The sequence below is a fragment of the Schistocerca piceifrons genome, chromosome X (assembly GCF_021461385.2).
Source record: "Schistocerca piceifrons isolate TAMUIC-IGC-003096 chromosome X, iqSchPice1.1, whole genome shotgun sequence".
NCBI classification, from domain to species: domain Eukaryota; kingdom Metazoa; phylum Arthropoda; class Insecta; order Orthoptera; family Acrididae; genus Schistocerca; species Schistocerca piceifrons.
Window position 1 is genome coordinate 666,731,449 of NC_060149.1, and position 14,724 is coordinate 666,746,172.

At 41.3% G+C, this 14,724-nt stretch overlaps 1 protein-coding gene across 1 annotated transcript in view; it reads right to left on the minus strand.

The window, feature by feature from the left end:
* The window catches only part of LOC124721367, a 289,081-nt gene that overhangs the window by 64,839 nt on the left and 209,518 nt on the right, over positions 1-14,724 (minus strand). The window contains exons 16-17 of the mRNA XM_047246301.1: positions 10,185-10,315; positions 9,877-10,043 (exon numbers count right to left, since the gene is read on the minus strand). Of these exons, the coding sequence (XP_047102257.1) occupies positions 9,877-10,043; positions 10,185-10,315 (298 nt within the window). The remainder of the gene's footprint in view (positions 1-9,876; positions 10,044-10,184; positions 10,316-14,724) is intronic.

Below are 14,724 nucleotides of genomic sequence, written 5' to 3' on the forward strand. Positions count from 1 at the left end.
TTGTGTACTATGCGTGTGGCTTATGCAAGGTGACCCAGTTAATGTGACATTTTCTTCTCGAAAACACTGATGCCACATTCTACGATACCTTTCTGACGCACAAACTTCCAACAATACATATGTTAATTTTTTGTACCTATGTTTGTTTATATTTGTTATGTAAGATATTTTCATGTGATTTAATTTGTAGTATAAGATACATTTTGTTTTGATTGAGTAATCTGCATCATCATATGTATTGATAATTTGACATTTACATCCTACCGATTGTGACTATTGCTGATATGTGAGGACTATGATTTGAACCCAAGTTGCCAGGAAAAACCAATATGTATTTTCTAGTGAGGAACAGTTACACATCTTTACAGACAACAGACCATACTGTATTTATATCAGCTTATCCAGAAATGAAAGGTGAATTGTGTGAAGATACACTAAGCTTATTAATACATACTTACAGATTTTATGGTACATTTGTGCAGTTAAGAAAAACTATATACATCTTTTTACTGTCTTTACCTTGCATATATTATTCACATGGAAGGAATTACTATGTTTTGCTTCTCATGCCATTATACGATTGACAACTGAATTTGTATGTTGTTATATATAAGAACACATGATATGTTGAAAGACGTTATGATTTATGAAAGGGCTGAAGTGATTTATGCTGTTAAGAAGGGATTATCACCATGATATACTATATACATGTTTCACTCAGTTATGTACACACAAGAGAGAAGTTGAAATTGATATGAATTGTTGAGGATCGTCTTGAAATAAGGTAAGTGATGTGATTTGCATTTGTATTAAGGATTTGAGGTTGCAGACTCATTCCTCTTTCTGATTCACATGAATTGATTTTTACGGTTTATTGATGGAAGATGGTTTTGTTTTGGCTTGCATTTTCGTAGGGGTATTTGGATGATGATGATGATGATGACGATGATAGGTTTAGGTTATATGATATGCAATGCTGCTGAGGTGGTTTGGTGGTATTGAACCCTCATTTATTAATGGTTTTGATGTTTCGTTTCATTGAGAGGATTATAATGATGATGGTACTGTGCAGTCACACATAACGGAACTTATGAATCATTTGAATTGCATGAAGTAGAACTCTTATACATTTTGATTGAAGGAAATGCTGATGTGAAATTACAATTGAGAGTTATTTTTGAACAACTATGACAACACATAGCACACAAATCACATTGAAAAACTATTATTTTACACTACTTACATCCTGCAAGACAAAATCTGGAGACTAGCTTGGTAGTGAAGGGTAGGAAATGACAACTTTAATAAACAGACTGAGGACTTTGACGAAATGAAATATAAGATGCCATGTGACAAGGTCTTGGTTTTTTTTTTTTTTCAAAATCTCCTTACTGCAAGGCTGCTAACTATAGCACAATTACATTTTCACTTGCTTAAGTGTATCTTGCCACTTCCAGGAATTTTATTGACGCATGACTTATTTTGTCACAATTTTTAAAATCTTGAAGCTGTTTCTCAGTGTTAATTTGATCTGAATTTCTGGATGTCTGGTAAACATTTTGAAACGTTATTGCATTTGATGTACAAAGCCAAGAAATATTGACTATACATAGTATATTCAGATACTTGTGACAACAACCCGGATTGGATATAAATGAACAGTTTCTATACTGTCACAATATAAATACACAAATATAATTTTGAATATTCATGTTTGATAAGATTTGTAAAATATTTTATGGTATTGCAAATTGTCAGGATAAATTTTATTCTCCTGTCTTTTATTTGATGATATTATTCTAGAACATGTCATATGGACACTTTAAATGTGCAACGTAATCAATCCAATCAAATTTGTGATTTGTTAGCTTAGTTGTGTTTGAGTGTTTGAAGAAGGGAAAATTAATGGACGCTCTAGAAGTGATAGTTTCGGAAAAACATTCATTCAGAAAATTTGATGTAAATATTGATTTTGTAAAAGTTTGGAAATTTCTTTGTAATCTCATATTTCCAAGTCTTGTTTTCTTGATGTATATGTTTGTAGCTATTTGGAAAATTTACCTGTATGTAAAGTTTCATGATCCAATTTTGTACCTTTTAAGATATATGCAGTTTGTGTTGTTTTGTCCAACTAGTACTGTATCACATCAATCACACTAATATTTCTGTGAGAAGTGATTCGTCTATCAGGCTAGGCAAAACTCTTCGGGGGGTATTGAAATATTACTGTATCTCATTGCTACCTATCAGAACCCCTCGGAGAGCATTAAAGATAAACACCAGTCCTAATTGTCCAATTGTAAAGTGACCTGTTTCACAATTACATACAAAAAAATATTATTTCAGTATACATATAATTTGAAAACGATGCTTTGCTGATTAACATTGATCTTATGTGAGAAACATAATATAAATGTGAGATTAATACTGTAACTAATCGAAAGAAATAGAGCACATGGTCAGGATGTACCAGTAAACTTATCATTATAAAATTACTACAACAAATTAAATAGAACATATAAATAAAGCACGTTAATTGAATCTCCGATATATGTTAGCACTAAAATTAGGGCACTAGTTGATTTGTTATAAACAAATTTAGAAATGTAATTGTTACCTGTAACATAATTAGTCAGAAAATGTTATATTAACTCGTAACTAAGTTGAAAATAGGTTCACCTTGTTCAGCACTGAGATTGTAAATTTTTAGCAATGTGTATCTCATATTCGGTTTAACTTTTAATTGTGATTTTACATAAAATTGTAATTTTCATTGTAGGTAATTGTTAACAAAAGTATAAATAGAGGTCATGCAGGCACCTAGGGGCACTTGTTTTTTGGCTAGGGTTGCAAGCAAATGTATTGTAGGCTCACTCGTTTTTTGATTGTTGTGAACTCTGTGTCGTTTGATGTCAATTTTGGGTACATGTGATGTAACCGGTACAGTTCAACAGGCTCGGACACCAGAGTCCTGGAAATATATTGGTATTAAAGCTGCACTGTACTTTGGAATTTATTTGGGAGTCTTCCGCAATCCTTTTCATAGGCTGCACAGCGACGACGCATGAATCCAGGAATTTTACAAAACCCCGAAAACTAAACAACTCTCAATGTTGGTAGAATTGACGTGAAAACAACAGTGCATCGACAGGGCATTTCAATCAAAACATTTGCAACGCGGAGGTGGGAAAATCTAAACATCTCAATACCCCCCTCAGAGTTAGTTATAAGTTGGCACAGTGCATAGGCCTTGAAAAACTGAACACAGGTCAATCGAGAAAACAGGAAGAAGTTGTGTGGAAGTATGAAGAAAATAAGAAAAATACACAAACTGAGTAGTCCATGCGCAAGATAGGCAACATCAAGGATAATGTGAGCTCAGGAGCACCGTGGTCCCGTGGTTAGCGTGAGCATCTGCGGAACGAGAGGTCCTTGGTTCAAGTCTTCCCTCAAGTGAAAAGTTTACTTTCTTTATTTTCGCAAAGTTATGATCTGTCCGTTCGTTCACTGACGTCCCTGTTCACTGTAATAAGTTTAGTGTCTGTGTTTTGCGACCACACCGCAAAACCGTGTGATTAGTAGACGAAAGGACATGCCTCTCCAATGGGAACCGAAAACATTTCATTGCAAGGTCATAGGTCAACCGATTCCTCCACAGGAAAACACGTCTGATATATTCTATACAACACTGGTGACAGCATGTGCGTCACTTGACAGGAATATGTTGTCGACCAACCTAACTTGTACACTTGGCGAATGGGTAAAAAGATTCTTCTACCTTGCCCAATTTAGGTTTTCTTGTGGATGTGATAATCACTCCCAAAAAAGTGATGAAAACATAAGAGTTTGTCTCATATACTGCAACAAATGAATGCAACAGTTTCACAGTCGCACAGTTTTCCCTGTGCTCTGTCAAAACATAAGTTATTAACGTTTTCAAATTTTTCTGTGTGTAGACCATCAAATCCTGCATATGTCCAAGCAAATATGAACATGTCCTGGAATTTTGGAGAGCGAAGTTGATTATGTGTGAGTGCCTGAACTTTGATAATTGACACACGATCACACAAACAATGCTGCTCTGTGTACCTGTGCAGCTTTGCAAAATCATAGAATCTTTTCACAAAGTATTTCACTTGCCGAAAACCAAACACATCTAAAGGTTGCACAGGAGGTGTACAACCTGGAGGAATGGTAATCACGTCTACTCCCACTCTAAAATTGTACAATGCCTGATCCTTCTGTCCTGTATAGCTGTCAAGGAGTAAGGTAAAATCTTTGTCTGCGTAAGGAGCAATCACATGTTCATTAAAGTCTTTCACTAGTCTCTTCTCCATTTTTCCTGACGCACTGCAATTCACTATGACATTCGGCATTTGCACAAGTACCCTATTCACCTGTTGCTGAACTTGCGGTCCAAATACAACATTTTTTTCCTGTAAACATAAATAAGATGTAGGTAAAAGAAATCCTGCTTTGTTCAGAGCACATTGTATGCTATAATTATGTGAAGTGGCATGCAGCTCGTCTACAGTACATTCTGTGTCGCCTTCTCCAACTAACGATAACGTGTGGGTTGATTTCATTTCATAGTTAAAACCGGACTGATCTGTGTTGATACACAGGGTTATTACAAATGATTGAAGCGATTTCACAGCTCTACAATAGCTTTATTATTTGAGATATTTTCACAATGCTTTGCACACACATACAAAAACTCAAAAAGTTTTTCTAGGCATTCACAAATGTTCGATATGTGCCCCTTTAGTGATTCGGCAGACATCAAGCCGATAATCAAGTTCCTCCCACACTCGGCGCAGCATGTCCCCATCAATGAGTTCGAAAGCATCGTTGATGCGAGCTCGCAGTTCTGGCACGTTTCTTGGTAGTGGAGGTTTAAACACTGAATCTTTCACATAACCACACAGAAAGAAATTGCATGGGGTTAAGTCGGGAGAGCGTGGAGGCCATGACATGAATTGTTGATCATGATCTCTACCACGACCGATCCATTGGTCTTCCAATCTCCTGTTTAAGAAATGCTTCTGCTTTAGCCTTTTCCGTAAGATTTTCCAAACCGTCGGCTGTGATACGTTTAGCTCCCTGCTTGCTTTATTCGTCGACTTCCGCGGGCTACGCGTGAAACTTGCCCGCATGCGTTCAACCGTTTCTTCGCTCACTGCAGGCCGACCCGTTGATTTCCACTTACAGAGGCATCCAGAAGCTTTAAACTGCGCATACCATCGCCGAATGGAGTTAGCAGTTGGTGGATCTTTGTTGAACTTCGTCCTGAAGTGTCGTTGCACTGTTATGATTGACTGATGTGAGTGCATTTCAAGCACGACATACGCTTTCTCGGCTCCTGTCGCCATTTTGTCTCACTGCGCTCTGGCGGCAGAAACCTGAAGTGCGGCTTCAGCCGAACAAAACTTTACGAGTTTTTCTACGTATCTATAGTGTGTCGTGACCATATGTCAATGGATGGAGCTACAGTGAATTTATGAAATCGCTTCAATCATTTGTAATAACCCTGTATATGCGTCTTCATACTGTTGGAATCTGATGTTAGTTTCTGCAACAAACATCTAGGAACACTCTAAAAGTTCTTCCAGTTTATCCGCGTGGTTCCTGCTTACATATTTCATAATCTTCCTGCTTGTAATTTTGTATTTTCTTTTGAACGTGACAAGCCAATGAGATGAAGCCTTGAAGTCCAGGCCGATTTGTTTAGCGTAATGCAATCCCCAAATCTGTAGGTCTGTACCATGCAGTGCACTTACTTCATTTCTGGCTTTAATAAATTGTCGGTATACATGGTTTTCTAGTTCACTGAACTTCTGTCTTCGGGTTCCACCTCGTTCCAAGACTTCTTTGCAATATTTAATTGTGCTTTTTTCCTCCATCCCTTTAAATTTCTTAAATTTATTTGTTACTTCACTCCATAATCTATATTTCTGTCTTTTAATTGGTTTGGACAGTAACCTGTATTGGAGCATTTCCTTCATGTAACCCAAAGAAATACCTTCAGATTGAAGTCGCAGTATTTCCTCTTCGTGTTCTTTGTATGGATCGTCAACAATCTCATCATCTGGTACATACAGCCCCACAGCAATCAGCAAGGTATCATCATCACCACACATACTGTTTATCAACAAATGTAGGAAACAATCATACAAATGTTCGACAATCGTTCGATCCCTTAAGGAACTTTCCGATTCCTTACAGTTCGGAAAATATTCATTGACCTTGTTATTGAAGTCACGAACTATATTTGCTGGATTCACATTGGCCACAGAATACATCTCACGTATTTAATGCACTCTCGTCCAAAGCAGCGAACAGTCAACTGCCAGCCATGGAGCCTCGTTAGCAGGAATACTCTCTCTTCCGTGCGCTGTAGTCGACTGATGTCGTGTGTTTCGATGTTTGTTTAGGTGTAGCGTCCCCATACTACGGCGCAGTTACTGCGCATCGGACGGATGGACAGACAGATAATAATGGTCTGAAAATAAAAAATTAAACTTTTCACTCGTGGGAAGACTTGAACCAAGGACTTCTCCTTCCACAGCTGCTCATGCTAACCACGGGACCATGGCACTCTTGAGCTCACACTGTCTTTGATGTTGCCTATCTTGCCCATGGACTACTCAGTTTTGTATATTTTGCTTATTTTTTTCATAGTTCCACACAACTTCTTCCTGTTTTCTCGATTGATCTGTGTTCAGTTTTTCAAGGCCTATGCATTGTGCCAACTTATAACTAAATCTGAGGGGGGTGCCATGGGGAGGTTCCCTTGTAAGAAGTGGGGTCCCTCTCCCTATCCCTCACAAACATCAACCACAACAGCACCTTCAACAAACCCCCCCTCATAGCCAGCAAACCTAGCCTATCCACCCTACTCAATCTCCCAATCCTAGCACACACCCCACACAGACCAAATCTCAACTATAACCACAGTCAAATGCCACATATCACCAGTCCCAATTCAGTTCTAAACCTCTCATCCAGATCCCTCTCTCCTTCAGAGACATCTATTCTATCAAAAGGTTTAACCTTTAGCCCCAAGCCTAAATTCAACTACACTGCCCTGGTTAAAGATCTCTTCTCATTCACCCAGAACCTCAACTGGAAATATCACTTCACCACCCAAACACAGCCCCCAAATAACTAGATCCAGTGTTGAACCCTGTCTAGAACAGTTCCGACCGCCTTCTCAAAGGGATCCTCCTCCCCTCCCCCAAAACCATCCCTTTCAGGCATTTCAGGAATTCCTCACATCCAGTGTTAGTCTCCCAGTCCCTCTTAAGGAACATCCTGACAACCCCCAACATCACCCCAGCTGAATCCCGTGCCATTAAGGAGCTGAAAACAAACCGCTCTATTGTCATCCTCCCGACAGATAAAGGCGCCACAACTTTGGTATTTGAGCGTGTGGAGTATCTGCCAGAAGGACTGCACAACTCTCTGACACCTCAACCTACAAATGCGTTACCCAGGATCCCATCCCCTCCATCCAGACTGAGCTGCAGAAAATCCTAAAAATCCAAGGTCCCTCACAAGGCCTCACAACAGCTTCCATAGACCTACTCACTCCACCTGAGCCACATACCCCTACCTTCTACCTATTACCCAAAATCCACAAAGAGAACCATCCTGGCTGTCCCATTGTGGCAGGCTTCAAAGCCCCACCAGAACGTATCTCAGCTCGGGAGACCAACACTTCCAACCTATCACCCGCAGACTCCCATCCTACATCAAAGACACAAACCACTTCCTAGAACGCCTCAAATCCATTCCCACTCCCCTCCCACCTGAAACCTTTCTTGTCACCATAGATGCCACATCCCTTTACACAAACATCCCACATACCTATGGCCTCTCTGCCCTCGAACAATACCTCTCCCAACACCACCCGAAGATCTTCCAAAAACCTCGTTCCTTATCACACTTACCAACTTCATCCTCACCCATAATTACTTCACTTTTGAAGGCCAGAGCTACAAACAAATCAATGGAATGGCCATGGGAACCAGGATGGCTCCGTCCTATGCCAACCTCTTCATGAGCCGCATGGAAGAGGCTTTCCTGAAGATCCAACAGCTGCTTCCCCTGGCCTGGTATAGGTTTATAGATGACACCTTTGTGGTCTGGACTCATGGTGAAGAAACACTCCTTAATTTCCTCCATAACCTCAACTCCTTTTCGAATCTGAATTTCACCCGTTCCTCCCCCAAAACCCAAGCCACCTTCCTGGACGTAGATCTTCATCTTGTTGAAGCTCACATCCACACCTCTGTCCACATCAAACCCACAAACAAACAACAGTACCTTCACTTTGATAGCTGCCATCCATTCCACATCAAACGCTCCCTTCCCTACAGCCTAGGTATTCGTGGCAAACGTATCTGCTCCAGTGACGAATCCCTCAACAATTACACCAATAACCTGACCAGTGCTTTCCTCTCCCGCAACTATCCTGCAGACCTTGTCCACAAACAGATCTCCTGAGCAACACATTCCTCCCCGTCCAACAACAATGTTCCTATCCCCAGACCACAGAGAAGCATCCGCCTTGTCACCCAATATTATCCTGGCCTCGTATACATCAACAAGTTACTCCGCCAGGGATATGACTTTCTCAAGTCAAGCCATGAAATGAGATCATCCCTAGACAATATTCTCCCCACACCACCCAGAGTTGCCTTTCGTCGCCCCCTAACCTCCGTAACATGCTTGTCAAACCCTACAATATTCACAGACCACGTTCTCTACGCAGCGGTTCCTACCCCTGTAACCAACCCCGCTGCAAAACCTGCCCCATGCATCCCCCCACAACCACCTACTCCAGCCTCGTTACTGGTAAAACATACACAATTCAAGGCAGGGCCACATGTGAAACAACACATGTCATTTATCAGCTGACATGCCTGCGCTACACAGCCTTCTACATTGGTATGACGATAACTAAACTGGCTGAGCGCATCAACGGGCACAGGCGAACTGTCCGCTGAGGAGATGTCCAACACCCAGTAGCAGAGCATGCCCTCCAGCATAATTCTAGGGACCTATGGAACCTGCTACACCTTACATGCCATTTGGCTTCTCCCACCCAACACCAGTTCCTCGGAACTGCGGAAATGAAAACTTGCACTCCAACACATCCTTTCATCCTGCCATCCCCCTGGACTCAACCTACGTTAACCAACTCACTCCCATTTACTCTTCAGTCTTCTCCTCTTTCCCTTTCCTCTTTAGCCATTCACACATCTTTTCATCCTACATAGTTGTGTTTATCTTTATACTATATACCTCTTTACTTCTGTATGCATCCTCTTTGGTTTGAAGCTGGCACAGTACTTTGGCTTCCCTCTCACACCCATGCCTCCATCTTTGCTACCCTCCCTGTTTACCTTTCCCCTGTTGCTTCATGTCCTGGGTGGTGAGTAATTGAATCCACTTTCCCTTCTTCCCCTTTTATTCCCCTCTCTCCACCCTTACGAAGGAACAAAGTTCCGAAAGCTAGAATACGTAAATTTTCTGTTCTGCTTTGTGTATCTAGCGGCTGTACTGAGCTGAGGTAAGTACTGGCCAGCCCCTCTATCTCTTTGTTAGTATTTGTTTCACATCTTTATATGAGATTTTCCATTAGTCATATAATAAATTTCAGCAAATTAACAGTCTTGAAACTGAGTATTTTTTTACCTGCCTTATTGTCAGTCATCTGCCTTTGACAAGAATGGAAAATTTCTGCATTCAAATCTCAATGCCATTTACCACACTTCACAGATGGATCGATAATAAATGATACTAAAAAAATGAAATAAATAAATAAATAAAAAAAACTCTCTTCAAGCATGCAGCAGATTATTAGGCTACCTTGATAATGTTCCGCTGAGGAGCCAGTCCTGAGAATGGCTATACTTCTTTGCTTGCCTCTCCAATGGTGGGTTGAGACAAAATGTACAAACGTATTTTTCTGGTACATCTAATTCCACTTGAATACTATTGCAGAAACCATGCTGCCAGCACAGACATATATCACACTGCAACAAATAAAAGTTTATGAATAATAAGTAGTGATTCTGTAAACTGTTTAAGGCTCAAATTAAAGTAAGCTGGTCAAATTAGTGATCTCTCATTGGTAAGTAAGTGACAGAAGCAGTGGTAAGCAATCAATTGGTTACCTGGACCATCAATCCATGCTCCTCTTGGGACCCACAGGAGCAATTTATTATATCTTCACGGACACTTGATTCCTTGCTCTGCTGGGTATCCGACGTAGAGGACATCTGGGATCTTTCATCAAGCCCAGATTCTATAACATAATAATAATAATAATAATAATAATAATAATAATAATAGTTACAGCCCTAACATTACAGCATTAAATGCCAATGTTAGTGAAGAATATCATTACTTTCTCTGCCTGCCATTACAAATTTCTGGTGAATAAACATACATTGAGTTACCCCTGAGTAGTAACGCAATTCAAAAGTAAAAATCAGGAAGTATCTTTCTCTTATGAATGCACTTTGCTAATGACAGAGAGATACAGAATAGAAAGAAGTAAAAGTACAACTGGTAGAAGCAAACCTCAGGGAAAATCAGTTTGGGTTCCAAAGAAATGGAGGAACATGTGAGGCATTACTAACCCTACGACTTATCTAGGAAGGTGGGTTAAAGAAAGGCAAACCTATACTCATAGCTTTAGTATATTTAGAGAAACGTTTTTGACTATGCTGACTGGAATACACTCACTGTAATTCTGAAGGTAGTATGGTAAAATACAGGATGAGAAAGGTTACATACAACTTGTACAGAAACCAGACGACAGTTATAAGAGTCTAACGGCATGAAAGGGAAGCAGTGATTGAGAATGGAACGAGACTTGATTGTAGACTATCCCCATTTGTAAGTCTGGCAGACACAGCAAAGGACTTGGAAGAGCAGTTAAACATAGTGGGTAGTGAGTTGAAAAGAAATTATAAGATGAATATCAACTAAAGTGAAACAAGGGTACTGGTATATAATCGAATTAAACAGGTGATGGTGAAGGAATCAGATTAGGAAATGAGCCGTTAGAGTAGTAGATGAGTTTTACTATTCGAGGAAAAAAAAAAAATGACTGACAATGTCCAAAATGCACAGGATATAAAACACAGGCTGACTAAAGAACAAAAAGCATATCTGAAAAAAGAGGAATTTGTTAACATCTAACATAAATTTAAATGTTAAGAAGCCTTTCCCTAAGATATTTATTTGGAATAGTGTTCATCAACCTTTTTTGCCTTTGGAGCACACCAAAGTATGTTTCAAACTTTCTCGACACCCCTACTTGTATCACTTTCCTAGACGCAAAAAAGGACAAACATAAAGTACATACAAAACCTTTTTACTATTGAGTGACTGAGACACAAATTTATTACATGAGACCCTTGAATATGAACATAAACACAAGGCATGCAATAAAATAAAATTATTCTCTTAAACAGGGACATAAAAATCTCATGAGCCACCTGACATGTATTTGTGATAAATAATTGTGTTGCAACATGCTGGTTGAGAAATACTGATCTGGAGTGTAGTTTTGTACAGAAGTGGAACTTAGACAGTAAGCAGCTCACACAAGAAGAGAGCTTTTGAAGTGTGCTGCTACAGAGTAATGCTAAAGATTAGATGGGTAGATTCAGTAAATGATGAGGCAGTACTGCATGGAATTGGGGAGAAATTTATGACACAACTTGGCTAAAAGAAATGTTACACCACAATCTTTCTAAATCGGCATCCATAACTTGCGACATAGCACACCAGGCCCTGCCACATGCTGCCAGGGCTGGAACACTGTCGATACAGCATGCTACTAGGGCTGGGCTACTCCATTGGACATCTGGATTACACTTTGCTAGGGTTTGCTACTGTACCACTTCCTGGTCTACATGACCAAAAGTGAGGTCCTGTCATAACAGAGCTGGAGCAGGCAGCCATAAATCAATTGGCTGACATGAACCGGCTCCAGGTCATCTTCTGGGGGTCCTAAGTTTGTAGTTCACACTTGGACCCCTCATGCAGTTCCGTCTACTGTGGACTGCTGGCCGGTTGCTGCATTTACGCTTAACAGTTTGACCAGCCTACATTGGAGTTTGCTGCATGTTTGGGATGGACACATCTGACATAGCTCTGTGCCACCAAGGATCTGACTTCACTTCTTTTACAGCTGTCTGTCCAGCCTGGCGTTTCCATGCCAGTGGCTGTCTCCTGCTGCTGCATCCTGAGCCACTCAAGCACTGGCACCCATGAACAACACATACCGTTTGGATGCTGGTTACTATGGCCGTAAGAATTTTACTTAATAAATCCTGTTGTTACTTTCACTGCCTTCATGATTCATCAACAGCTGAGGAACTGTTTTTTTCATACCTGCTACCCTGTCTACTATCCTGCATCGACACTCATCATCTCTTTGGCCTGCCATGAGGTTAATAATGCTCAAGGCCATTTTGACCCCATTAGAGAAGGGATTGGTTGGCAATACACATCCTGCGACACCAAGGAATCACAAATTTACTATTGGAGGGAAGTGTGGGAGTAAAAATTGTAGAGGGAGACCAAGAAATGAATACAGCAAGCAGATTCAAATGGATGTAGGTTGCAGTAGTTATTCGGAGATGAAGAGGTTTTCACAGGATACAGTAGTGTGGAGAGTTGCATCAAACAGTCTTCATACTGAAGACAACAACAATAAGTTCCTTCCTCAAGGAGGAAGGGCAAATCACTCAGAACCCAGGTTGAGAGGAATCTACCTGTTGTGAGGAAGGAACTACTACTACTAAAAGCTATGACAGTTTTGCATACTTTGTGTGTTACTGGCAGTATAAAGGCGTCACTTCCTTAAGGTATGTACACACTTTTCTCAAGTGAATTTTTCTTTTAATTCAATCAATTGAAAATGACACTGATGGAAAAAGTAATTAAACTGTTTGTTATTTAAAAAGTAACTGTTATACCTGTACACACAATTATCCCACTGAGACACATTATGGTCACTGCCTTTGAGGAAAAATGTTTGTTGTTGCCTATGGAACCATGATTGTACTCAGGTGTGCACCTCTTATCCAAATCAAATTGACAGCCACCAATGTCCTGGGGCCCACATGTTGCCAAGGTTGTTTCGAATACATTGCAGAAGTTTTGCTGGAAAGCACTTACACATCCTCCAAAATTCCCGATCTCTACCCATGTGATACCCACATTTTTTGGCGCCCTGACGAAAGACACTGATGGGCACCGATTTGCATTGGACAAAGAAGTGCGTGCCCGGATACAATCATGGTGTCGTAGGCAATTGCAAACATGTATCAATGGAGGATTTGACCATTTTGTCTCAAAGTGAGGTTCATGTATTAACTGTTACGGTGATTACTTTCGAAATAATAAACAGTTTATTTACTAAGAAACTTCCTGGCAGATTAAAACTGTGTGCCCGACCGAGACTCGAACTCGGACCTTTGCCTTTCGCGGGCAAGTGCTCTACCAACTGAGCTACCGAAGCACGACTCACGGCCGGTACTCACAGCTTTACTTCTGCCAGTACCTCATCTCCTACCTTCCAAACTTTACAGAAGCTCTCCTGCGAACCTTGAAGGACTAGCACTCCTGAAAGAAAGGATACTGCGGAGACATGGCTAGGCCACAGCCTGGGGGAGGTTTCCAGAATGAGATTTTCACTCTGCAGCGGAGTGTGCGCTGATATGAAACTTCCTGGCAGATTAAAACTGTGTGCCCGACCGAGACTCGAACTCGGGACCTTTGCCTTTCGCGGGCAAGTGCTCTACCAACTGAGCTACCGAAGCACGACTCACGGCCGGTACTCACAGCTTTACTTCTGCCAGTAGCTCGTCTCCTACCTTCCAAACTTTACAGAAGCTCTCCTGCGAACCTTGCAGGACTAGCACTCCTGAAAGAAAGGATACTGCGGAGACATGGCTAGGCCACAGCCTTTCTTTCAGGAGTGCTAGTCCTGCAAGGTTCGCAGGAGAGCTTCTGTAAAGTTTGGAAGGTAGGAGACGAGGTACTGGCAGAAGTAAAGCTGTGAGTACCGGCCGTGAGTCGTGCTTCGGTAGCTCAGTTGGTAGAGCACTTGCCCGCGAAAGGCAAAGGTCCCGAGTTCGAGTCTCGGTCAGGCACACAGTTTTAATCTGCCAGGAAGTTTCACATCAGCGCACACTCCGCTGCAGAGTGAAAATCTCATTCTGGAAACCTCCCACAGGCTGTGGCTAAGCCATGTCTCCGCAGTATCCTTTCTTTCAGGAGTGCTAGTCCTGCAAGGTTCGCAGGAGAGCTTCTGTAAAGTTTGGAAGGTAGGAGACGAGCTACTGGCAGAAGTAAAGCTGTGAGTACCGGCCGTGAGTCGTGCTTCGGTAACTCAGTTGGTAGAGCACTTGCCTGCGAAAGGCAAAGGTCCCGAGTTCGAGTCTCGGTCGGGCACACAGTTTTAATCTGCCAGGAAGTTTCATATCAGCGCACACTCCGCTGCAGAGTGAAAATCTCATTCTGGAAACCTCCCCCAGGCTGTGGCCTAGCCATGTCTCCGCAGTATCCTTTCTTTCAGGAGTGCTAGTCCTGCAAGGTTCGCAGGAGAGCTTCTGTAAAGTTTGGAAGGTAGGAGACGAGCTACTGGCAGAAGTAAAGCTGTGAGTACCGGCCGTGAGTCGTGCTTCGGTAGCT